General features: G+C 52.6%; 1 protein-coding gene across 1 annotated transcript in view; it reads right to left on the bottom strand.

Moving 5' to 3' along the window:
- Positions 1-2578: 2578 nt before the first annotated feature.
- Positions 2579-24677, bottom strand: part of Fam178b (family with sequence similarity 178 member B) — a 110654-nt gene continuing 88555 nt past the window's right edge. The window contains 5 exon segments of the mRNA XM_052745149.1: positions 2579-2926; positions 4273-4425; positions 4779-4835; positions 4837-4857; positions 19156-19281. Coding sequence (XP_052601109.1) covers positions 2894-2926; positions 4273-4425; positions 4779-4835; positions 4837-4857; positions 19156-19281 — 390 coding nt within the window. The 3' untranslated portion in view covers positions 2579-2893.

The raw sequence follows: 24677 nt of genomic DNA, 5'->3' as shown, positions 1-24677 counted from the left end.
TTCTCCCTCCCACCCCCCACCCCCCCACCCCCCACCCCCACCCCCATGCTCTGCCTCTGCACATTCCGTGCCCCACTCTGTTTGCTGCCTCCGGTCTTCTCCACAGGTGGGTGGGCAAAAGATAAAGTTTCCTCGCATGACTACTTGTTCGTGATTCATGCTTTTTAATAAAAGGATAGCTGGCAGAAAATAAGGATCCTGGATCTTCCATCAAGAAAAAAAAATACTAAAAAAAAAAAAAAAAAAAAAAGGAATAAGTATATATATATCTGTGTAATCTCCCTAGAACTACCTAGCATAGTTTATGGAAGGCATCACACCCTAATCCTTATTCAAGCCTGACAGATCAGACCCCCCTTTCCGGTGCCCCCTTTACTATAGCTTAAGTGCTTGAGAAGACATGTTAAACATAAGACATGTTAAACGCACCTCAACAGGACCCACTGAGTTCAAGACAACCTTTCTAGAACCCCAATATTGGTCATAAACCATAGTACTCTGCTTCTTACCAACTACCCTTCCCAAGCAAGCTAAGTGGCGAGACGAAGGCCTAGAGTGTGCACTGGGGTCTCTAGTCAAGGCCTCCTTGGACCTGGACCATTTCCAAGGTAGTGAGCAGTCTCCCCACCAGTGGGAGAGGGAGAAGACTAGGGTTGGCATCTTTCAAGGCACTCTCTGACTACTGCGACCCAGGGAACTGGGACATAGGAAAAGGACTTCCTCGGTCTACTTCCTCCGAAAGGAGAGTTATCAAAGCTGTCCACCTGGGAAGCTTTTCCCTTCCCAGCCCCTCCCTTCCAGCAACACCAAAAGGAAGCAGGAAAACATCCGTCATCACAGCCCGGGATACTACTTTTCCACTCAGCGGCTTCTATCAGGATATCCCTGCCTTTCCCCAGGGGCTTAGGGTCAAAAACCTGGAGGGCAAACGGTGGAACTTCCAGCTTCATTCCATTGGCCTTGATGAGGCTCCTTTTCAAATTGATTCCAACCCAGTTTTAGGCCTGGTCAGCTCCCAGTCAGTCTCCAAGCAGGACAATTACATGACCCAGGGGATCCTGTCCACCCCTGAGTGACCTCACATCGCGTACCTCTGCTCAGGTTACAGTCAGGCTTCTGGAAGGGACTGGGTTGTCACCAACACCTCTTCTCCCCTGTATCTATTTCTCTCAGGGATGAGTAGGTTTGGGGAGTAAGGAGCCAGGGAGGATTCCAGATGTCTACGTTGATGGACAGCTTGATCCCTTTTCTTAAAGCCAGGTAAGGGCAGCTTTGAGAACTGGAAACTCCCCAGTTTAGCCTCTCAGGCCTTCCTACAGTCCCCCCGCCCCCCCCCCTTGGCAATGAGAACAAAAGAGGGAAATTTCAAGGTGATTTCCAGGTTTTCAGAGCAAACCCAGTTACTGAGGATTAACTGAGGATGTACAGTGTCAAATGGGTGCCCAGAGGCAGGGTGCAGAGGGCCGCCTCTCCAGAGTCCCTGCCCTCCTGTCAGAGACCTGAGGCTGACCTGCTTGCTGCTGCTGGGGTGTGAGGGTATGCCAAAGGGGCATGTGATGCAGCCAGGAAGAGAAGCCAGAACTATCAGTCAAATCACTGGACGTCCAAGTCACCTGGCTCTGGAAGGGTTTCTTCCACTTCTCATTTGGCAAAGGCTTTGAGACAGAAAAGACGTCCTCTGTGGTACCCAGTACTGTGCAGAGCCCAACTAAATAATAGATGCCTCTAGCTCTGTCCTTCTGGGGACCCAGAGAAGGAGGTACCTGTGTCTGAAACAGGCCTAGGAAGGTATGGGGTTGACTTTAGGTATGCTCTTTCGTGTGTGTCTATCTTCTAGTCAAGTCCCTGGAGCACACAGAGAAAACTGTATGCAACAGCCATGGGAACTCCAAGGGGCAACACCACCTGAGACGTGGGCACAAGTCAGGTTGGCAGGAGTCATCCTCTGCCACCTCCTGGCTCCCTCTTATATCTGTTGCAAAGTTCACTCCAACCCTGAAAGTGTCAGAAGGGGCCAGGGATGAGCATGGGTTTTGTCAGAAGAGTGGACAGACAAGAAAGTAAACAGGGCTAGGGGGCTGCTCCTGGAGGTGCAAAAGGGCCCACTCACTACTCCAGGGGTACAGATCAAAGACATCCAGTTACACAATTAGAGATCAGGACCCAATGAAACTGACCTGGAGGCAAGGCCAGAGAAAGGAGTAGCGGGATCCAGAACTGTCTTTTGGACCCTACTTCACTCCTAATTCTAAGGAGTTGATTTCAGAGATCAACAATAAATTGAAGCATAATTACAGCCCTCATCCACCATCCTCTCTGTATAGCGCCCCTAGAAGGGACAGGATAGTCCCAGACAGGATCCAGACAAATGTTCTTCATCCAAGAGCGCCCAGGCTCTAGCAACTCCAGTTACAGGGGTGACTGCTCCTAGATATACCGAGTCCTCAAGTGCAGGAAGTGGGTCCTAGTCCCCAGTCAGTCACATGATTGTCAGAGGTGAGACCAGCAGAGGCGAGACATCAGGCTAGGTGCTGGGCATGAGCCCTAGGCATAGGGATTTAAGAAAGGAAACCACTGATGCTGAAAATAAAATTTTAATGTGCACAAAGGAACCCCATTTTAATGATGGACAGAGAGAACAAGGTGCAGGGCAATGGGGAGGGTGGACAGTGGCCAAGAAGGAGGCCCAGGAAGCCAGAACGGTAGAGACAAGAGCCCAGGAGAGAAGAGATAGCTGAGCAGGAGTTCAAGGGTGGGGACAGTCAGGGAGACAAGGACCCCAGTGGCATTAATCTGGCTTCACTGGGCTGGGCCGCCTCCAGCCTCCATTCTTTACCTCCTACACTTCTCTTCTTGCTGGAGTCCGGAGCTGGGCAAATTTGCCCTTATCCCTTTAAATGTCTTTCCAAGGGTTGAAGTACTGGCCCTGTGAAGAGGAGAAAAGCAGCCTGTAATGGCCTGGCCCCAGTACTGCCCTCTGTCCACAGGTCCCTGTACTGGTGGTGTCCATTCAACATCTACCGGAGAGGCCTCCTTCCTACCAGTGTTGTGACACTAAGACTAAGGCTCAGGGACCAGATACAGTAGGTCAACAGGCCACCTGACTGCAGTGCCCAGAAGGCTCAGCCAGGGTCCCATCTCCTGCTACTACCAGCCCAAGGGAGATGGGACGAAGATGGTATCTGTGCACACTCAGCCAGGCTCCAATCACTTCACTTCCTCCTTATGACAAACGAGGCTTCCACCAGAGGCCAGTGGATCTGGTGAGGTCTGAGTTCCAGATTTCTTTTTCTCAGGGACTTGCGAAATTTGAGCACTAAGCCACAGCCCGTGGCCAGTGTGTCAGCCTCAAGTCAGGGGTTAGAGGGAATTGCAAGGGAGGAGTCAGGGAGAGGCAAGATGGGAACAGGGAGTCCAGCTGTCTCCATTAAGGGCTTGGGGGCTCAGGGCCAGCCCAACAGGCACGCTTATTAGAGAAATGGGGGGTGGAAGGGAGTGTGCAGATGGGGATTGCTTTGTGCCAAGGAGTGATGCTGGCTGTGAGCCCTGATTTTCACATTCACTCAAGCTGCTTGCATGACGGGGCAAGCTACTGACCCTCTGGAGCCTTCGGATAGTCTGCTCATCTGTAAAACGGGCTTCTAACAGTCCCTGCCTCCTAAGGGGTCTTCAGGTTCCTGTAGAAAAGGATCTTCGCTCAGGAAACTTTTGCTAAAATAGTACTACGCTAGATGGGCTGAGCCAATTCAAGAACAGAGCTTGCTCCTATGAAAAGGAGAGGGGATGCTGCAGATGTGAGGAGAGACAGGGCACTTGCTCAGCTTGCACGAGGCCCTAGGTTCAAGTACTACCACCACCAAACAGAACAAAACAAAACAGAGCAGCCTGGGAAATGCTCTTAACAAAGCAAGAGGCCAGCTGAGGTCTACAGGACAAGTGGACAGGAGGGGGACAGCTGTTGCCTCTGGTGTCCCTTCCTGGCTGTTCATGACAAACCGGTCTTGGTCTTGCTCAGCTCTCCAAGGCTGAGTTTCTCTTTGCTTTTGTTCATAAACAGGCCTCCCTATGTTCCCTTCTGCATCCCTCCCTGGGTCCTGGATTAAGAATGAAGGTCCCCCGAGACATCCCCACCCTCCACCACACTACCCACTCCACCCTCTCCCTTTGGAGTCCAGCAGCTGCAGTGGGGGTGGATGTACTGCTGGATCTGCCAAGCCCTACTGACTGACCACTTCCCTTCCCTCCCAGGTCCAGGGGATTATGGGACACCACCTGGGGCTGACAGTGAGCCAGCAGGTCCTGCCAGCGGATGTAGGTCTGGGTGGCTAGGTCCTTGAGTTTGGTCCGGTGCATGGCCTGGGGGCTCTCCCGGATATGGGTGCTGATGTGACGGTCCAACTGCATGCATAACAGCTGCAGCTCACCCTGAAGAGGAGAAGGAGGAGGCGTGACATAAGCCAGGCATATTCTGGAGGCCGTGCAAGAAGGCGAACTAAGTCAGAAAGGGAGTGTTATCTCTGAGTGACTGCTGGGAAGCCGGGTAGGAAAGGGAGGAGAGTCAAAGGCAGCTTCAAGGGGCAGGTCAGCATCTTTTGGAATGGCTTTTGAGACATGGTGGGAGGAAGGGGCTCTGGCAGCCCTCGCCACTTTTTTCTTGGCCTCTCACTCTGTGGTTCCTGATGGAAGGCTGGTTCCACCCTGGCTGTTACAGGCCCACATATGCAGTAGATACTACCGGACACCCAACCTACCCTGCTCCAGCATCTTGGGCAACTCACCCATTGATCTGGAGTGATATCCTGGCTACTGACCACCACCCCAGCCAGTGTCAGGAGGGCTGTGGCACAGATAGCAGACCTAGAGAGAGAGAGAGAGAGAGAGAGAGGGAGGAGAGAGAGAGAGATGAGAGAGAGAGAGAGAGAGAGAGAGAGAGCACAAAGATGCTCATCTGAGCCTGGGAAGGTTCCTTTTCTCAGCACACAGCAACAGCTTTCACGAAAGCATCTTCAAGGAAGGCCTGCATGAACAGAACTTGGCCTCAATGTCTCAGAGCTGTGACTGTCCCAGTAGGCTGCACCCACATTCCTTGTAACTAACGATTGACCCCCAAATGCCTGCCACCCAGAAAGCCATACCACCCCAAGCCTCACTCTGGAACTCCTGAAGTGAAAGTCCAGAGGGTCTGTGTACTCCGACCTCTGCAAGGCCTGTTTGCTGAGACAGTGATCAGTGACTGGGGTGAAACTATGCCCTGTACAAGCTCTAAGCCCCACCTTGGAAATGTGCCCCACAGCGGGTAAGCACCTGCACAAACCCAGGCACAGCAGGAAGCTGGTGAGGGGAGGGGGAGGCCAGTGGGAACTATCTGTGTACCTTCCCCACCAAGTCCACCCTCACTCTTTTTTTTTGTGTTTTTTTTCTGGTTTATTGAGACAGGATTTCTCTGTGTCGCTTTGGAGCCTGGAACTCACTCTGTAGACCGGGCTGGCCTTGAACTCACACAGATCTGCCTGCCTCTGCCTCCCGAGTGCTGGGCTTAAAGGAGTGCGCCACCACAGCCTGGCCCACACTCACTCTTGCCACTGGAAACTTCAGAGGTAAAAACAGAACAAAGGCCAGGTATGATGGGAGCATACCTATAATCCCTAACTTGGAAGCTAAAGCAAGATCACAAGTTCAAGGCCAGCCAAGGCTACAAAGGAAGAAGAGCCTGTCTCAAAAACAGAAGAAAATATACAACAATGATACACAAGAAAGAGACAAAAAGAAAAAGAAGAAAATTAGGACAAAGGCCAGTTCTACGGAATGAGAGAAGGGCTTGGTCCATGACACCCTTGGGGCCCTCTACTGGAGGTGTTCGTTTAGGGGGCATCTGTCTGCTATGCAAAGAAAATGGACTCTAGTTCTGACAGACGAAGGGTCCGCTGACACCAGGCAGCCTGCTCTTGGCACTGTGGACTCCTGTCTGCAGGCACACCCACCTCTACACAGAGGTCTTCCAGCCCTGTCCTCTGGCTCCTTTTCCATCTTAGATAAGGAGAACGGCCGCACACTGAGGCCTCGGGGAAGAGAAGGGATGAAAAGAGGAAAGCCCAGGATGGCCCAGCGAGGGCTCTCAAACCCGGCCCCAGGCCCTTCCATGCCTTTATAGTCCTGCCCTTCTGGATCGCCAGATAGTGGCCAAGAAACAAGGGCATCATTTTTGCAATGGACCCAGGAGCCTTCCCGAGAACCACTTCTATAGGTACTCAACTTGGCACCATGTACTGACTTCTTGAGACCAATGTATCCTGTGGAGAAATGCCACCTGGGTTCCCAGGCGGGCAGCCACCTGCCTTGCGGGAAGACACCCGCCAGAACAGCCAAAGCCTCTAGGGGACCTGACTCACAGGTTGACCCGGCTAGGTGTCAGTGGGGGGCCTACGCGGCAACAAAGGGGAAACCAAGTGGAAATGGGAGGCCTCCAGGAGGGCTGCCATGAGGAGGACAACATTCAAGCTTCCTAAACTGGACTCCACCTGCCATCCCTGCCCTCTCCTCCTTGGGCTGCCTGGTGCTGGCCATCCCAGCACTAAAATCAGAGTCCCAGGGTACTCAGTCGACCCCTCTGTTCTATAGGCTCAGGCCTGCCCACCTCAACCGTCCCTTGACTGAGAGCTTCCACTCAGCACGAGGAGAATGAGAGGCAATGGATGATTTGCTTAACAAATACCAAATCTCAGCTGCGCAGGAGACCAAAAGGGAAAGAGTTCTTCTGCTTCTGGAGAGACTGTGGTGGGGCTGCGGGGAGGAAGTGACTAAACCAGAGTGGGCCTTAAAAGGACAGGAGGATTGGAGGCGAAAATGGCCCTGTGGGGGCAGAGGCAGAAGATTACACCACCAGATCCTGGGGCTGATGTAAGAGACAGGTGGAGCATAGGAGGCAGGGCTGGTCGGCCAGGTAGCTGGCTGGGCTTGAATAGGGTAAGGGAGGGCATGGCTTGGGGACAGGGCTGGCTGCAGAGGGAGTGAGCAGGGTTGTGTTGTGGGGGGCTGATGAGAGGTTCTTGGGGGAAACTGGTGATAGAAGGTAGCAGTATCTGGTGTGAGTTGAACACACCAGTGCGTACAGTCTTTCTGGGACAAAAGATTGCAGGGTGTGCCTTTCATATTTTTTTGTTTTTGTTTTTGTAGACAGGGTTTTCTCTGTGTAGTTTTGGTGCCTGTCCTGGAACTCGCTCTGTAGACCAGGCTGGCCTCGAACTCACAGAGAGCTGCCTGGAGTGCTGGGATTAAAGGCATGCACCACCACTGCCCTGCACCTTTCATATTTTTTTTGCTGTCCTCCATACCATGTGGTTGGTGGGTGTGTGTGTGTGTGTGTGTGTGTGTGTGTGTGTGTGTGTGTGTCCTAGAGCTAAACTCAGGAGTGAGTAACTAAAGCACACACTCTTCCCCTGAGCCGCATCCTCAGCCCACATCCTCTTTTCCCCACTGATGAATGTGGGGGGTGGTGGCTGGAGAGATGGCAGCTGCCAGTTGGAAGGCTCACAACCACCTGTAACTCCAGCTCCAGGGGATTCCCATGCCTTGGCCCCCTTGAGCACGCAGACTGTATGCATGTGTACATACCCCCATACATACACATACACACGATCAAAAATAATAAAAAAAAAATCTGAGGGATGTAGTGGTATATGTGTTTAATAACAGAATTCGTGGAAGGTAGAGGCAGGTGGATTTCTGCGAGTTTGAGGCCAGCCTGGCCTACATAGTAAGTTTTAGGCTACTCAGGGCTACACGGTGTGACCTGTCTCAATAAATAAATCGATACAAATGTGGAATAACAGAGAAAAAGAGACCATGAGGTTGTGAGGAAGCAAGGTGGTGGGTTGTACAGGGAAGGGGTAAGGAAATGGAAAGGAAAGGGAGAAAGTGATGTGATTACATTTTAATTTAAAAATAAAAATATTTTACATAGATAATAAAAATCTTTTTTTGAAAAAGAAAAGGACGATTTCTGGAAACTGGGGACACAGCTCATTTAATACAGTGCCTGCCTAGCATGCAGGAGGCCTCAGGTTCAATTCCCAGCACTAGAAAATGGGGCCTGGTGTCACATGCCTGTAATTCCAGCATTCCTTAGAGGCAGGAGGATCAGAAGTTCCAAGTCATCCTTAGCTACACAGTGAGTTCAAGGATATAGCCTGTACTACCTGAGACCTTGTCTCAAAAAAAAAAAAAATCTGTATAATATGTATATTTTAGTGATAGAGTCAGAATACACCAAATTTGTTGAAGATTTTTTAACAGGACACTGCCTACTTTAATTGAGCCTAACTAGGTTTGGGGCAAGAGAGGAACATGACCTTGGAAAGCAGCTGAGGCCCCTTTCTGACAGGGCAAAGCACTTGGCATAGAGCAAACGGATGGTGAGAGGTGGCAGAGGATGCCAAAGAAAACATCCAAGCGCGATGGAGCTGGGGGAGGGGCGCTGCCTGGGGAAGCCAGGGAACTACCCTCTGAGCTGTAAAGGATGGCTACAGGGTGGGGGGAGGGCCAAGGATCTAGTGCCTCCTCACCCCTAAACCCTTTCTCTTGTAAACGCCTTTCTCTAGTACACCCCGCCCCCACCTGAAGACGGCCTGCCCCAAGCTCAGTTGTGGATGTCTTTGCATGATCCGGGCTGCAGGATTTATCTTCCAAGGTGGAGGCTTGGCGTGCAGGCCTTAGGCTACCAGGAACGCCCTGGAGGAAGACTTCAGGAGGACGAGGCCGCCAGTGTATTTACCCTGTGCAGTGGGGGTTCGCTAAGGGAAAAAATTAGCAGTGTACAGATCAAGTTTCACAATACAGCTCTCATACAGATTCCCATAACTCAATCTTCAAGGAAAACCCCAGATAAACTATTCTGAGCTTTTTTTTTTTTTTTTTGGTCTGGATGTGAGGAGGAGGAATAGGGTGTTCACCACATTTTCTAAGCCATTTCTCCAAAGGAAAAATCCAAATGCATTGCAGCCTGGGGGTTGGTGTGTTTTCACCCTTGCAAGAGAGGGCCCCTAGGTTAGACTGACTCAACTTGAGGTCTTAGGGCTCTACTCTACTCAGGGCAGGCAGAGGCTGAGCCCTGCCAGTACCTTTTGGAGGAAAAAAAAAAAAAAGACTTTTAGCTTAGGATGTTGCTCAGTGGTAGAATCCTGGTCTAGCAAAGGTAAGGTTCTGAGTCTCATCCTTAGTTCCTCCAACACAAAACAAGGGTATGGTGACACATGCCTTTAATCCCAGCATGGGGGTGGGGGTGGGGCATGACTGTCTCAAAAAAACAAACCAAAACAACGAACACCACCAAGTTTCAGTGTGGACATTGGCCATGCCTAGCTTCTCTTATTTCCTCAAGACCACGCAGGTAAAGGTCTCCTTGGTGGAAACAAAGAGCAGTCGGTTTCTTTGTGTCAGTTAGAAAGCAAACCGTTTGCAGGGACTAGGGATTCTGGGCCTGGAGCAGGCACAACCTGAGACCCTTCCTCTAAAACGCCACTGCTTGGGGGACCCGAGGTGGGCTAGGGGTGCAAAGCAGGCGTGCTGGGCAGCCAAGGGGTCATCTCAGTAGGAATAGGATGTATGTAAAGTGAAGAGTCATATTTCCCTTTCTGTGACAGTGACCAATTTCTGAATTTAGTAAGCCTGTTCCTGTCCTGGCTGGCACCACAGAGATTAAGCAGGAAGTGGTGGCCATAGGACAGGACGTGGGCTGTGGGCTATGCAGCCCCCACCAGACTACCCCTCTGCCCTTTTCCTCTACCTTTGGGACCACAAGGTGGCCTTTCCCCCAATCCAAGAGCGGCCCCTTCCAGGTCTCAGCCTGTGTGTGTGTGTGAGTGTGTGTGTGTGTGTGTGTGTGTGTGTGTGTGTGTGTGTGTGTGTCTATGTGTGTGTGTGTCTATGTGTGTGTGTGTGTAGCTGGGGGGTGGGGTTAGTATGGTTTTGGAGTCAGTCTTCCCTGGTGGTGGGCTGCAATGTCCAGGCCTCGTACCTTGTTTGGAGCAGCAGAACCCCAGCCAGTTGAGGAGCCCAGCCCCTCATGCGCAAACATGAATCCAGGCTGGGAAAGCACAGTGGGAAAGACATCCAGGAAACCTCAGCCAAGGACTCAGAAGACAGAGGCACAGGGTGAAGAACAGGACGTGTCTGGACCCAATACTGGCAAGCCAAGGCGGTGCTGTCCCTGGGCCACATTGCCAGCAAGGCCTTTGCTTCCATTTCCTGGGTCTCTCCCTGGAGTCTGGTGGGGCTCTTCCCAGTAGCTCATTGTCTCATGCCTGCCCTCCCCCAGATCAGAACCCAGGGATGAAAGGATCACAAGGCTTGTCCCCTAGCAGATAACAGGCAGGTGGCACCTCTGGTTCTGTTCCAATTAGTTCTGGTCTCAGGAATCACTCAAGTCTCCTGGGACAAGTGGAACTCATTTGCAAGTTTCTGTCAAATGAGACAAAAGGGAACATGGGTGGACGTTTCCCAGGAACTTCATCCTTCAGGAAATCCCCTGCTAGCTAACGCCAAGGGGGTAGGCTGGGTTACTTACGCCAAAGGGTAGAGAGAGAAGGGAGTTCCAGGAAGCCACTTTCTCTAATCCAGCAGCGGTTTCTCCCTACCTCAGGTCATAACCGAGGATGGAGTCTTTAGATGGACCTTTTCCTCAGAGCCTGCCAGGCAGAAGGGGACTGTAGACTTTCCACGGACAAGAGGACCCTGTGGAAACAGGCCCAGCCAGGCTCTGGGCAGCTGCTGGGACTGGGAAGAACCGAGGTTGGCCAGAGGAAGGCAGATGAGGGAGATGCACCAACATGGCTCTCTAACTCACCCTGCAGGTGTCTGCATATCTGCTCAGCAGCACCAGGATGCCAGGACTACCTCTTTGGTTTCTGCCTTTGACATCACAGGCCCTGGCTGGTGGCTACCCTGGGGAACACGCATTCAGCTCAGTCTCTAAGGTCTGGAGGCCCAGCCTGGCTTGACAACTGATCCCAGGAGACTCCTGCACTCTGTGCCACTCCTGCCACTTGTGGGTCCTCTGGGGACGGACGAGAGCACATGTGCAGAAGATGAGCTCTAGAACCAACCTAGTTCGAGACTGAAGCTGCACCCATCACTGGATTACCCGCGGTGAGAGGTGGACCACAATTCATTTGCCTTTTTTAGATTAAATTTAAATCTAGTGCCACAGCATCCTGATCCAATGAGACACACAGAGAAGGAAGGCCTGGGACCCTCTGTCTTGGCATATGTGGAAGCTCAAGCTTGGCTAGATCCCAACATGTCCAGTTAGGGGAGGCACGTCAAGAAACAGATGTCTGGGTCCTCCCCCTTCATCAGGAAAGACTCTGTGTGTGTGCACGTGTGCACTTGTGCACACTTGTGTAACCTCTCTAATGGGGCTGACACTGCAGGAGAGAGCAGAGGTCCCTGGATGTTCTAGAGATGGACACAGAGACCAGGCTATTCCTAGGGTAGATGGGGACACTGGCCTGTGCCCAAGGGCATGGTCCAGGTGCTCCTTCAGGGCTTGGGCAAACAATAACAGTATCATTAGTCCTGAGTAACCCTGAGGAAGGGCCACGAACAGGCCCCAAGCCAAGAGCTTCAGCTCAAGAAGAGCAGCAGGGCTCTCTCTCTTGTGTGTCCGCTGACGCACAAGCCATGCATGTTTCTAACTACACCTGAACACTGGCACATGGCACCTGCCATCTTGGATCTGTAGGATGCCATTTCTTCCCTGTTTCTAGTGGCAAACGGCTCAAGCTACTCCCCTTGTCCATGCAGCTCCAGTTCCAAGGTTATACTCCCTGACCTTGGCCTTGGCAGGCACTAGATTAGCAACGGAGCAAGGGCTGCAACCAAGGTTCCATTCCGAAAGAAAAGCTGGCTTCCAAAGAGACTCTGCCCAGGACAGGGGGCTGGTCACTAGCTCTTTCAAGTAGGAAATGATGAGGACACATGATTAACTGCTAGGAAATGAGACGTGTGACATAATACCCTTTCCTAGACCAGAGTCCCTGAAGATACACGGTCAAGAGGTCAGGCAGCTGACGTCACAGACACAGCCTGCCAGATTCACCACTGGGCTGGCTAGGCAGGCCACCCTATTCTGTAAATGAAAGTGATGGGCCGGGAGGATGGGTGGAGCCCTAAAAATGGAACAGGGATGAGGCCACTTTAGGGTGACAGGGGACAGGCTGGCAGCATTTAGACAGGAACAGGACTTCCGGCTCAGCTGCTGGGAACAACCACTAAATGAAAAGTTGTTCCCTGGACCCCAGCTGTGTCAGGAGGCAGAGGTCTCCTCCCAGGGTGCTGGAGGATCTGAGAGGCCCAGGATGTACCCTCCACCCTCCACTTCCTCAGAACATGAGCTCAAGCCTGTCCTAACTTTCCAGAAAATGAGTTCTGAGACCCCAGACCCCTCACAGTGGGATCCTCTTGTAAGCTCTACCTAAACTCTGAGAATGGACCCAAGGGGTTTCTGCTCCTGCTGTGAGGACTGAGTGGGAGCTGGGAGGCTTTGGCACAGGGGACAGGGATAGGACATAAGCAGGAGGGGTGAGGAAGGGCAGTGCTGAAGTGAAGCCATCTCAGACAGCTGGACCAGGTCTGGGCTCCAGAGGGAGGAACCACAGGGCTGTGGGCAAATCCTTGAGAGAGTGATCCCACCCTGTCCACCCTTCCCCGCTAGCTTCCTTTAGGGGTGGAGCTGGGGGCAAGTAAGATGACAAGCAGTAACAGTAGCTCTTCCTGCTTCTCCAGCTGGAAACAGAGACCCTGATCCCATGGGAGTCTGTACGGAAAACCTAGCTCTGCGAGGGGCCCAGAATCTCTGGCTATAGGAATCTATATGTGTGACCGTGTGTGAGTCCAGGCTTATACACATGCATGAACCTCAGCATGTGGGCCTGAGGGCATGAGTGAGCATGTGGAGCTCTGCAAGGAGTAACTGGAACTGGCCATCTGCACAGAGAGCTGGTTTCTCTCAAAGCCCATGACAGAAGAACAGGGCGTGCTGTGCGGCCCAAAGTTTCTGGGTACCTAGGATGTACCCCTTCCTTTGTAAGAGTGGCCCAGCTTCCTGTCCCCTACATTTAGGCCAAAATGTTCCATGGTGGTGTCTACAGAGTTGACTCCAGCAGAATACATGTGACCCGGGCCAGCCAATCACAGTCCATGCCAAGCCAGTGAGCCTTGACTCTGGGACAGAAGCTCTTTCTTTACCCCTGGCCAGGGTGGCCGAGGAAAGGAGGTCAACCTAGGGTTTCACTCACAGGCAGGAGAGAGCCGGGGAATGCACCATAAGGTAGAGCCAAGCACTGGGGAGAGAAACACTGGGCTCGGGGACTCACTGTGTGTAGTTCTGGGTTCAGCTAAGCCTGAGGAGTCACCCTAGGATGATCAGGAACCATATTTCCATCCAAAGAGGCCCAGGAAGACAAAAGAGAAGGGACAGACGGGTGAAAAGGTAGGAGCAGACAGCAGCTGAGAAGGCTATGACTCTGGGAGGGAGCAGTCCCCACTTCTCCCTGTCAGTCAAGGCTTAGATACAGCACCTAAGAGTGCTCCTACACCCAGCTCGGCCTGACTCAGGCCTGGAAGAGAGAGGTAGAGGCCAGGCTGGACACAGGGCTGGCAGGAAGGGTCCCTCACGTGGCTCACTTCTGCTCAGGTCTGGCATTTCAATGGAGGCCTGCGGCTGAGGTGGACTGGGGACCCAGTCTCACAGGCATCTCTGTTTAAGTTCATGAAGGCAGTGCACATGCCATGGGTTAAGTGAACTGTTATGGACCTCCGGAGTTCAATAGACAGGAAGTAGAAGCCGGGAAGATGCAAGGCCAAGGCCATCAGCATGCAGGGTGCTGCGGTTTGGTCTTCAGGGCTGTAGGTGATGGGGGCAGGGGCTGTGGATGGTAAAGTTAGAGTATGATTATAACAGGACCAGAGTGATGAAGAAACCCAGACAAGAGCCCCAGGACAGAAGCTGATGAGTCCCCTGCCCATGGAAGGGCCCTAAGAGGTCCTCCAGAGCCCAGGGCTGACTGGGGTGAAAGAGGGAGCAGGCCAAGCCTCCGGCTGGTTGGGCTTGAATAAAGGCTCCCTGGGACCCCACCCTGCCTCCTGGGCTTAACCCTGTCACTGCAAGCCTCGCTCATGTTCTTGCGAAGAAGCCAGATTTCTGGGAAGCAGGCAAAGCTGGCCTGGGCCTGGGCCTGAGTCTACAGTTCCTAGACTTGCATGAGTTCCACTCATCTACAGGGTCGTCAGCTTCTCAGAGGTCACCAGGTTGATGACAAAATACAGCTAATGCTTCTCATTTGGAGGAAGGACGATGGAACAAAACCACAGGCTGGCCAGGAAGAACTCAGGAGTCTGCATGTCTATTTTCCATTCCTCAAATCCAGTTTCCTCCTGGCGCTCTTAGCCTTGTCCTGACCCAAGTTTACAGCATTGTGTGTGTGTGTGTGGGGGGGGGGGACCTGCGGGGGCTCCTGCACTTTCAGGTGAGAAAGGGCAGGGGGAGAGGCTCCAGGATCCACTTCCTTGTCTTTGAAGATGACACAGGCCAGGCCAAGCCCCGGGGAACACACATTCCCTTGTTGGGGTTGGGAGTCCCACCAAGAGAGACCAGAGAGGAGCACAGAGATGCCAGAGGGCAGCCAATCCTGTGCTGTCCCTGCAGCGAGAGCTGGTCTCTCCCTACCACAACCTCCCATTACGGCAGTTCCTGGCAGGGTCAGCCAGCCCAGGGACAGACAGCTGCAGTCTGAGGTGCAGCGGCAGAAGTAGCAGAACTTGTTCACCAAGTCTCTCAACACCCCTGGCACACCACAAGGGTTTACAGGAGATGCACACAGGGCACTTGCACACAAACACAGGGCAGGCCCACGCCCTCTGCACAGGCTGGGCAGACACACACCTCCATGGAGTAGCAGCCGGCTGGGGCCTATCCCCAGCATCACCCACAGTCAAAAGCACACCCCACCCCCATAAAATCACTTCTTTGCAAACAGTGCTCCTCCATAAACAAGCGTTCCCCAGGCCTCTGCTGCACCGATGGCGGCAGCCTGGGGCCTTACACAGAGTGCATGCACCTGCATGGAGTCCTCGGTGAGCCTCAAGCTGTCATCCTTGGAAGGCATCCACTATCAGGCTGGGAGGAGGCACACGGCAAAAAGGAAGTCGGCTCCCAGTGCCAAGCTGGCCTCTCTATCTTCAGTTTTCATTCCACAATGGGAGCCGATTTAACTTCCTCAAATTTAACCAGCTAGAGACACTCCTATCCTACCATCAAGATTCTGGTTCCCTAACCCTTCCAAATCTCCAGGTGGGGGAAGGAACCTCACTAATACAGCATCGGGGCTGTGCTGCAGCTCAGTAGCAAGCACATGCTTAACATGTGACAGGGTATGATATTCAGCAGGATCAGAAAAAAGTGCAAGTATGTATATATACATATGTGTATACACACATACATATACATACATATGTATTTATAGACTTATGCATAGTAAATACATACACACACAGCAATAGACCTGGGAGAAAAAGCAAAAATGGTTTGGAAACTGTGGTTAAAACAGGAACAAGAGATATAACGGCAGATTTAACAAGACCAAAACATCAGCCACCTCTATAAAAGTGAATGGATCGCAACTCAACTCCAGGAGTGGACATAATGGAACTAGGCTAAATCTGGCCACATTCAGATAACACCTACTGTAGTTGAAACCAAATGCCCCCAGGAACCCCTGGTGCTGGGTTGGAGGGCTGAAAGGAGGAGAAAATTAAGTCAAGTTATGCGATGTTTTTTTGTCTGCAGCCAGAAGGCCAGTCTCACGGGGCCCAAGAAGGAGCTGTCTCTGGCAGAATCATGTCCCTGGGCCAAAAGGAAGCATTGGGAGGCCAGCCCTAGTGTTACTATACTTTCCTCTGTGTAAACACTGTCGCCTCCCACCTGGCTTTGACAGACAGGATGCCTGCCTCTTGCTAGGTGGTGCCAGGATGCCAGACCCCAAGCATCTTCTCACCTAGATGTTTATTCTACTCTGGGAAAGGCCAGCGCAAGCCAGGGAAGCCCAGGGCACAGATAGCCATCAAGGAGATCAGCACTGTATATAAATGTCTTGAGATGGTGTCTCGTTATGTTGCCCAGGCAGGAACTGAACTCCTGGGCTTGAAGAATGAATCTCCCTGCCTCAATATTTTTTTTGTTGTTTTTTTGAGACAGGGTTTCTCTGTGAAACAGTCCTTGCTGTCCTGGAACTCACTCTGTAGACCAGGCTGGCCTTGAAATCACAAGAGACCTGCCTGCCTCTGCCTCCCGAGTGCTGGGATTAAAGGCGTGCGCCACCACCAAATGGTTCAATTTCTTGAATAGCTGGACTAGGGGTGCTAGGCACTGAGCCTGGCACTTTAAAATGCTAAATCTTATACTTTAATCTTATAAAGCTCCTTTTACCCTTTTTGGTGGCGCAGAGGATTGAACACAGGACCACACACATACTAGGTAAGCCTGCTACTACAGAGTTAGACTCTGGCCCCGACAGAAAGCCTTCTTTTCCAAGCGGATTTTTGTATGTGCTAATAGCATGGTAAGTGACTTTGGCCCTGCTAGGACAAACAGCCTTCTTGGGAACCCAGCCTGCCCCTGCCGCCAGTCCAGCGCTCTCCCCTCCCTGCCCCCACGGAGTGGAAGCCAGAGCCGTGCTTCTTTTGTTAAAGAACTTGGTGGTTAGCTTTCCCAGGCAGGAACCTCACTAACTTATAATTACCAACAATGCCCTGTGATTGGTGCTCTCATTACTCAAGGTAATACTTCTGAAGTCCAGAGTTCCATAAATGCTTGTGGTCTTAATGATACAAGGATATTAAGAGACCTGGGGGCTGCCACTGGTCAAAGGCAGTGCAGAGGGAGGGGCAGGAGAGCAGATGGCCACAGGGAAGAGAGGGATGAAATACAATTCATTAGTTTAGTCTTTCACTTAGTGGCAAAAAACATGCAAAGCTGAGACACACAACCGACCATGCCCACAATCCAGCTAGACAGCCGGACATGCAAAGGGACAACAGTGGAGCCACGTTGTGCCCTTGTCTCTTCTCTGGGGGAGGGAGGAGGTGGGAAGACCAGGAGAAGAGCCTGCAGAAGTGTTTATTTGCAGGCGTGGAGGAGGGCTGTGACCCCTGCAGTGTAGGGCAGGAAATCTCCCAGACAGGAGTGTATTTAGCGTGAGACAGGCAGAAGCTCGGCATGGCAGCCTCAAAGGCGGAGAAGAAGCTGTCTCCTTCATGCACCATCACCTCCAACTGACCTGAACTCTGGCCTCAGTTTCCCCATTGCACTCAAGAAGCAAAAAGGCAAAGACTTTGAGCTCTGGGGATGAAAGGCTGCTCCATCCCAGACCACCACTCCCTGTAAAATAGGGCGGATGACGCCGCTGCTCATTTTGGCTGGTGAGTAGCCCCATCTCATCTTTGAAGATGAAACATGCTCAGGCCTAATGAGGAGTCAGTTGGCTGAGGTGGAGTGGGACCTAGTCACCTGCCTGGCCTGGCCCCTCCCAGTCACCACAACACCCAGCCCGGGGCACAGAACTGGAACCATTTCACGCTTCTCTCTACCCTGGCACTCCACTAGTGCCCCCTGTCCCGATCCCTGGTCCCGATTGCCTCTGCTCTTAGCTACTTCACCAGCAGAGGTCAAGTAAAGGGGAGCCCAGAGGCTCTGCAGTGGTCTTGGCTGCAGCACAGGAGTCCTGAGAGCCACCCCAGCCCCACCTGCCCCTCCTGCTGTCCCCAGCCAGTGTACTCTGCTTTGGGGACAGTAAGCACCCTGGATGTGCTGCTCTCCTCTCCTCCAGCTTTAAGGCAAAACTGACAATTTCTAATAGGTAACCAAGGAGGGAGGGGCGGCTGTGCTTGGAGCCTTCAAAATAAAGGATTCCTCAGCCTGCTCACCCTCCCATCCCCTGACACCTTCTGCTCCTACTACCAGCAGGTCAGAAATGTGGTGAGCCCAGTGGAAGCCTGGGGCCTGGTAAAAGCCACACCCCTGCTGGGCGAGGCTGTAGCCTGGCCCGAAGGTTCCTGGAGGCCATTCAGTCTCCACTCAGCCAGCACAGACAGCAACCTCTTCTTCCTTTTTCTTATACCCTCTCCTCCGTCACCCCTGGGCCGCTAGTATCCAACTATGACAGACTACCCACCCAGGGGCTGACCCCAGCTCCTTCCTAAAGTCCCCTAACCTGCCTGTGACATCCACTCCTGTTTCCTGGGAAATACATGGCAAAGGAAAGGGGATGTGCAGATGGCCCCCACCTTCCTGGGAGACTGTAGCCTTGTAAAAGCACTCATACAAATCCCAAGGCGAGGGCAACCTTCCCTGCATGTTCGGAAGGGGAGTGTGCTCTGTGCACCTGGGGATTATCCTATCTTCTTAATGGTTCATTTGTGTTCATTAAGTAATTAATTCACTTATCTGATTTTAGAGTGATGCCCAAAGGTTGGACTTCTGGATTGTTAATATTCAACCTCAGGAATGAGATTTTTGAATGCCTGCCTTCCTGAATTAGAAGATCCCTATCTCCATTCTTTATCCTGAAGCTCTAACAATAGAAGATCCACTTGGAAGCCCCCCACCCTCACCTTGGTCCCTGCTCTGACACTAACCCCAGGGATGCACAGGCCTCTGCTATTCCTAACCCACAACCTCCCAAACCAGGGTACTCCATTGCCTTTGACTCGCACCTAAGTTTGGCTTTCAGGAAAGCTGGTCAAGGCTTGGAAGAACTTATTTGGAAGAACTGGAGAAAGGTTAAGGGCTAAGCCTTGGTCAAGATTAGTGGGAATAAACAGGAAAACTGGGGATAGCTCTGTTGGTATGCCTGGGCGCACAGCTTCACCTGCACCCACATGCACCGGTGGGCAAGGGTGCTAATTACAGGCTTGAGAGGGATATTGAGCGCCTCCTCCCTACACGGAAGGCAGCCTGCTGGCCTCTGTCCTGCAGTGGCTTGCGGTTCTGGAAGGACTAGCAGCCACAGGCCCCTCAGGCTGTGCAATGCAGGCAGCCCCACCTTCCCCGTTAAATGGGGTAGCAGGGTCTTGGTGAAGGCAGGCAGGGGCTGAGGTGCTTACCTTGTGGTCTAGCTCAGCATTGGGCTTTGGCTGTTGCCCCTGACAGGATGGCAAGGTCTCAGCGCCCAGACACTGCCTGAGGGATGATGGTCTCATGAGGCTGAGGAGCTGGCTGAGCAAGGCTAGCTGTGGAGGAGAAAGGAGACTGAGTGTGTGCACAAGTGCTCTGGGAGACACCTTCGGCTGCTGGAGAGGGTCATAACCCCAGCTTCCAGGACCTGAATCTACCTCTCACTTATGAGCTGTGTGACCTCCCTAAAATGGTCCACACCCCTTTTTCCTAGGAGGAGGTACATGTATATGGGCATGTGTGTGTGCACATGGGCAGGCGCACATGTGTGTGAGCACACGCACATGCACACAGTAGCTAGCAGAGGGGGAGCCCTCCCTAAATTTGATGAATTAGGAAGCTCTCCAGAGGCTTGATTCCCTGCAAAATGAAGAGTAAGAAAGAGATTCCCTCTGCCACTGAGTGGGACCTCGGCCACCTGAGCTGGACCTCAGCCACCTGAGTGGCCCTTCAGCTAATAGCATACTGTCCCCCCTGCATCTCTCTCTTGTCACTTAGCTTGTTGCTGTGACATGTTCAATGCACAGGAAGAAGAAAGAATGTGTCTTCGGCTTTGCCTGTCCATCCTGTGAGTCAAGACCACAACTGCTCTGTCTGCCTGTCCCCAACGCCTCTGCTTCTTTACCACACTCTTTTCCCTCCCACGAATTCCAAACATTGAGTCTTCTAAGCCATGAAGAAGTCAGAAAAGGAGGGTCCCCCACAATATAACAGTATCCAATAATAGCAACAGCACTGTTTGTTTGAAACAAGGTCTCCCCTTGTGTCCCAAGCTGGCCTAAACCTTGTGACCCTTACAAGTATGGACCACTAGGCCTGGCGTTTCTTTTAATTTTTTTATTACATGGTGTGTGTGTGTGTGTGTGTGTGTGTGTGTGTGTGTGTGTGTGTGTACAAACAAGCTATGACATACACCCAGATGATTTGCAGGAGTCAGTTCTTTCTTTCAACAGAGTGGGTCCTGGGGATTGAACTCAGGTCATCAAGCTTGGTGGCAAGTGCCTTTAGAGCAACGAACCCTCTGAGTGGCCCGTTTTGTTTCATTTGTAGGTAGGTCCTGCCTGCCATGGTTCCAAGGCCTGGTACTTCCTCTGCGGACTTGGCTGGCCTCCAGCCTGCAGCACCTCCCTTCCTATGCCTCTGAGGACTGGGGTGTGCCTTGCCCAGCCCTCTTTTCTTTTCCTAAAAAATCATACGATTTTCCTGTCCAGCAGAATAACCAATAATTCATTCTCATCCAATATCTATATTCAGTCTTCTCAGTCTCAGAAACATCCTTTCAGTTGGTCTGTTTAGATGGGGACTCCTCTGCAACGTCTACACAGCCATTTGGTACCCCACCTCCTGTTTAGCTTTGATGAAACTGCCCAATCCCTCTGAACGAAAGAGGCTTTGAACCCTTTGGGAAGGATGCTACCTGCCTCAGTCCTGAAGCCAGCCCCTCTCTCTGGTCACCCCAAACATGGGTTGGAGTAGTCTAGATAGGGTCCCAAGCAAGGACTGCCCAGAGGCCGGGGTATGGCTGGGCAGCAGCAGGCAAGTCCCAGTCCTCGTCTCTCCAGGACATTCCTGGTCAACCCTAGGGATAGGGAGGATGCGGCCGAAGGGGCAGTGTCGGGATAGTTCAAGAGGACCGACTTCTTAGATCTAGCAGGTGCAGTGTGGCCACAGGCAAGAGAGCTGAGCCCCCAGTCCAGCTCTCAGCTCGAGCCCAGCCGGGTGGCACACCACACCTGGCTTCTTCCTGTGACTCACCCACCAGCACCTGCTCAGCACTTCAGCTGCCCTCAACCTCAGAAGCCCTGGAGAGCAGCTGGGCAGGGAGAGGAGGATGAGAGGCTAGGAGTCAGGCTGGCTTTGGCTCCTGGAAGGAGGCCAGGCTTTCTCTGCAATGTGGAAAGGAGGCAGCAAAAATGGGGAGGAAGGATCTGGGCAGATAGGTTCCATCTGGGGCTGCACCGAGAGCGGCGATGCCGTGTGCCAGCCTTCCGAGTCGGGATAATTTTCAAAAAGGAGTAGGGATAATTTTCAAAACAGCCCTGCCCTTTCGCACGCTGGAGGCTCACAGCTGTGCAAGCAAGCACTGGGCTGCCCCTCCCTGCCTCGAAGACCACGCCCCCAGAGTGACTGAAGACCGGCCTCAGCAGAGCCAGGACCCTCCCTGCTCCAGGAGCTGGGGGCAGGGCTGTCAGGGAAAGCACAGAACAAGCTCACTTGCTCATTCCTATTTTTCCTCTCGCTCCAGGAAAGCAGGCTGGTGGTGCCTCAGTGCAGTCTTGCATTCTGGTCTCAGATTCTCTTTTGTTTCCCGCATCACCCCGCCCCCACATACCACCCTCTCTCCTGGATAAAGGCTTCTCTGGTCCATAAAGGTCCTGGAGAGGGAGGGTCAGGATCAGACCAGCACCCTCTCCACCCTCACCCCCTACCTCCTGCAGAGCGCCAACTCAGCAAACACTCAGCCCATTAGGACAGACACCTCAGGGCAAGTAGTGATGATCGCCCAGAAGGACAGGCCTCCACTGGCCTTGCCAGTCTCCTGGCAGGAGGAGATCCTGGCAAAGCAACTGTCTACACAGCATGCATCTCTTGCTCTCAAGTGCTGGCAGTGGCTCCAGTTTGCACAGGAGAGGTGACTGCAAGGCACTAGGAGATCCCAAATGACCTGCTGCTGCGCTCTGGAGCCTGGGCCCTCACGTGGTGTCTGAACGGAGACACTGCAGAACTGCCCGCTCCTTGTGGGAGTTCACCAGCACATCTACCCCACAGCCTTCACCGCTTGTGCTCGCCACCCTTGCCAGTCCGCCACCCTTGCCGGTCCCCGACCCTTGCCAGTCCGCCACCCTTGCCAGTCCCCGACCCTGCACAACTTTTGCCTATTGCATCACTGACCCTCTTGCACAGACCTCGCTTGCTTAGTGAACTGACTTAGCACCCCCTCCCTGACTATGAGGTCAGCATTGTTTCGTGCAGTGTCCACAGGGCCAAGCACCATGCCTGGCATATGGCTGACGATTATTAAGTATTCATTAGGCAAACGATTGGCTAAATAGCATTAGGACTTTAGTTGACCATTTCCTAGGAGATTCAAACTTTTGTATTCCCCCCGCCCCCTTAATTTTGGACACTCAAAGCTCCTGCTTTTCAAATTTCAAACAATGATTTGAGGCTGAATGTGGTGGCGCATGCTTTAATTCCAGCACCTGGGAGGCAGAGGGAGGGAGGATCTCTGAGTTCGAGGCCAGCTTGGTCTATGTAGCAAGTTCCAAGACAGCCAGGACTACATAAAGAGACCCTGTCTTTAAAAAAGAAAAAGACATTTGAGCAAAGTGGTTTGCTGCCAGATGTGGTGGCACATGCTTAGGACTTGTGAAGCAGAGGCAGGAGGATCTCAAGGCAGAAGCCTATCAAATTCAAGGCCAACTGGCTTCATACCAAACCTCCAAACAATGGGTTGATAGGATGGCTCAGAAGGTAAGTTGCTTGCCTGAATACCTGAGTTTGATCCCTGGATCCAGCACTGTGGAAGGACAGAACAGGAGAATGGACTCCTGCAAGGTGCCCTCTGACCTCCACGGGGACACCCGGCAGCGTGTGAACACACACACAATAAATAAATACATATTTACAAAACGGTTTGCCTTGTTTCTGTGATGCAAGAGGCTGGTGTAAGAAACAAACTCCTGGTTTCCTCCCAAACCTGTTCCACCCTCTTGCCTGGCTGGTGAGAGGGTGTCTCCTTCCCTCCATGTCTAGTTCCTGGAGGGCTCCCGCCTGCTCTCTCTAGCCCTGCTGGCTGTCCTTGGGAAGTGACCTGGCATGGGCCACTACCCACCTCTGCTGCTATCACCCCAGGCCAACTGCCCTGCAGAAGGACGGACGGCTCACCGTCCTTGCTTCATCCCCCAACACTTGAGTCTCAACACAGCAGTTAGCTGACTTTAAATGTTTACAGTTCGGTTTCTGTCTCTTCTCTCAGCCTGAAAGCCAAAGGCCTCACCATGGTCTTAGGGCTCTGGCTGGTGGAGCCTCCTCTTACCTCTGACCCCAGCCTCCGCTATTCTACCCTCAGCCCTCTGCTCTAGCCACACCCTCCGACTTAAAAGTCCTTTACAGAGGCCCCAGGCCTTTGTATTTGCCATTTCCTCTGCTGGAAGTGACCCTCTCCCCACAAGGAAACCTTGCTTCCTACGGCTCTGTGCAAAAACATCCCTTCCTCCCCTCACCTTTACAAATCCGCCCCCAACCAATGCTGCTTTTCCCCTTTCTGGCTTAATCTTTCTCCACAGCACCTGTCATTCTCTGGAAGTTTACCCCAAATGTTACTTCTCTCTCAGGCCTCTGCTGGCCTGCTTGGACTAAGACTATCACAGGAGATGAACTTCATCCAATTCAGCTCTTTCCTGCCCAGACCAGACTCTAGAGCACACTGGGGCCTGAGGCCAAGCAGCGACTGTTTCTGAAGTATTCCCAGTATTCAGTGAACAACAGGAATTACTGGTCCAACCCGGGGACTCTCCGGGAAAATGCAAGTGCTGGGTCGTTGCATTCTACCGACCTGCTGTCTCAAGCCCAGCTCCTCAACTCTGTCCTGCTCCCGGGGCTCAGGCTGTGGCTTGAGGCAGGGGTGAGGGAAGGTGAGCAGCTTCTGATCCCAGGTCTCTGCTTCTATATGAGTCAATCCCGGAAGCTCCTTCACAATGGTATAGGCTAACAGCCAGGGAAGGGGCTGGAGAGGTTGATGTGGCATGCTGCAGTGGTCAATGGCACGATTCTAATCCTGGCTCCCCGCTTCCCCGCTGTGTAGCTTCCCTGACTCAGTTTCCCCATCTATAAAACATGGATAGAGTAGCAGCTCTTCTAGCCCAAGGCTTTGAGGGAGGGAAGCACTAAGAACAGTACTCTCGGAACACAGTGAGTGCTCCCTGCATGGTAGATGCAACTATTATAGGTGGAAGCCAGAGCTGTGTGCATTCGGTGGATGAGGTCGGCACGAGAGAAAGCCAAGAAGAGAGGGTATGGGCAATGATGGCTGTGTGGACGTGTCATGGGTGGCTATGGGGACAAAGTGGTCCTTTGAAGGCAAGTCTAAGGAAGCTGGGTCTAACAGGCCAGGCTGGGAAGGAGGGTGCCTGGGGACCAGACACCAGGAAGAGCCGAGCAGCAGACTCTGAACACACCTGCTAGGCCTCCCTCTCTCCAGACCCACTCTGGCTCTTTTTCCGCCCGGCAGTACACCCAGCAAGCATGGACTCATCCTCTGAGACCTAGCTCAGATACCTTCTCAGAAGCCTATCCCCAGGCAGTGTTAGTCACCCAGGTCACAGCTAGCTGGCTCACCCCGCTTCAGGAGTCGTCTGGTAGTGTCACACCTGGTGTCTGAGGCTGAGCCTGGGATTTGAGCTGCCTAGTCAGTGTCTAAGGAGCAGACAGGTACACAGTTGGGTTCACA

Source organism: Peromyscus californicus, unplaced genomic scaffold (assembly GCF_007827085.1).
Source record: "Peromyscus californicus insignis strain IS unplaced genomic scaffold, ASM782708v3 Scaffold_19__1_contigs__length_69161282, whole genome shotgun sequence".
In the NCBI taxonomy this organism is placed as follows: Eukaryota; Metazoa; Chordata; class Mammalia; order Rodentia; family Cricetidae; genus Peromyscus; species Peromyscus californicus.
The sequence above is the reverse complement of the archived record's forward strand: the minus strand, read 5'-3'. Positions and strand labels throughout refer to the sequence as shown.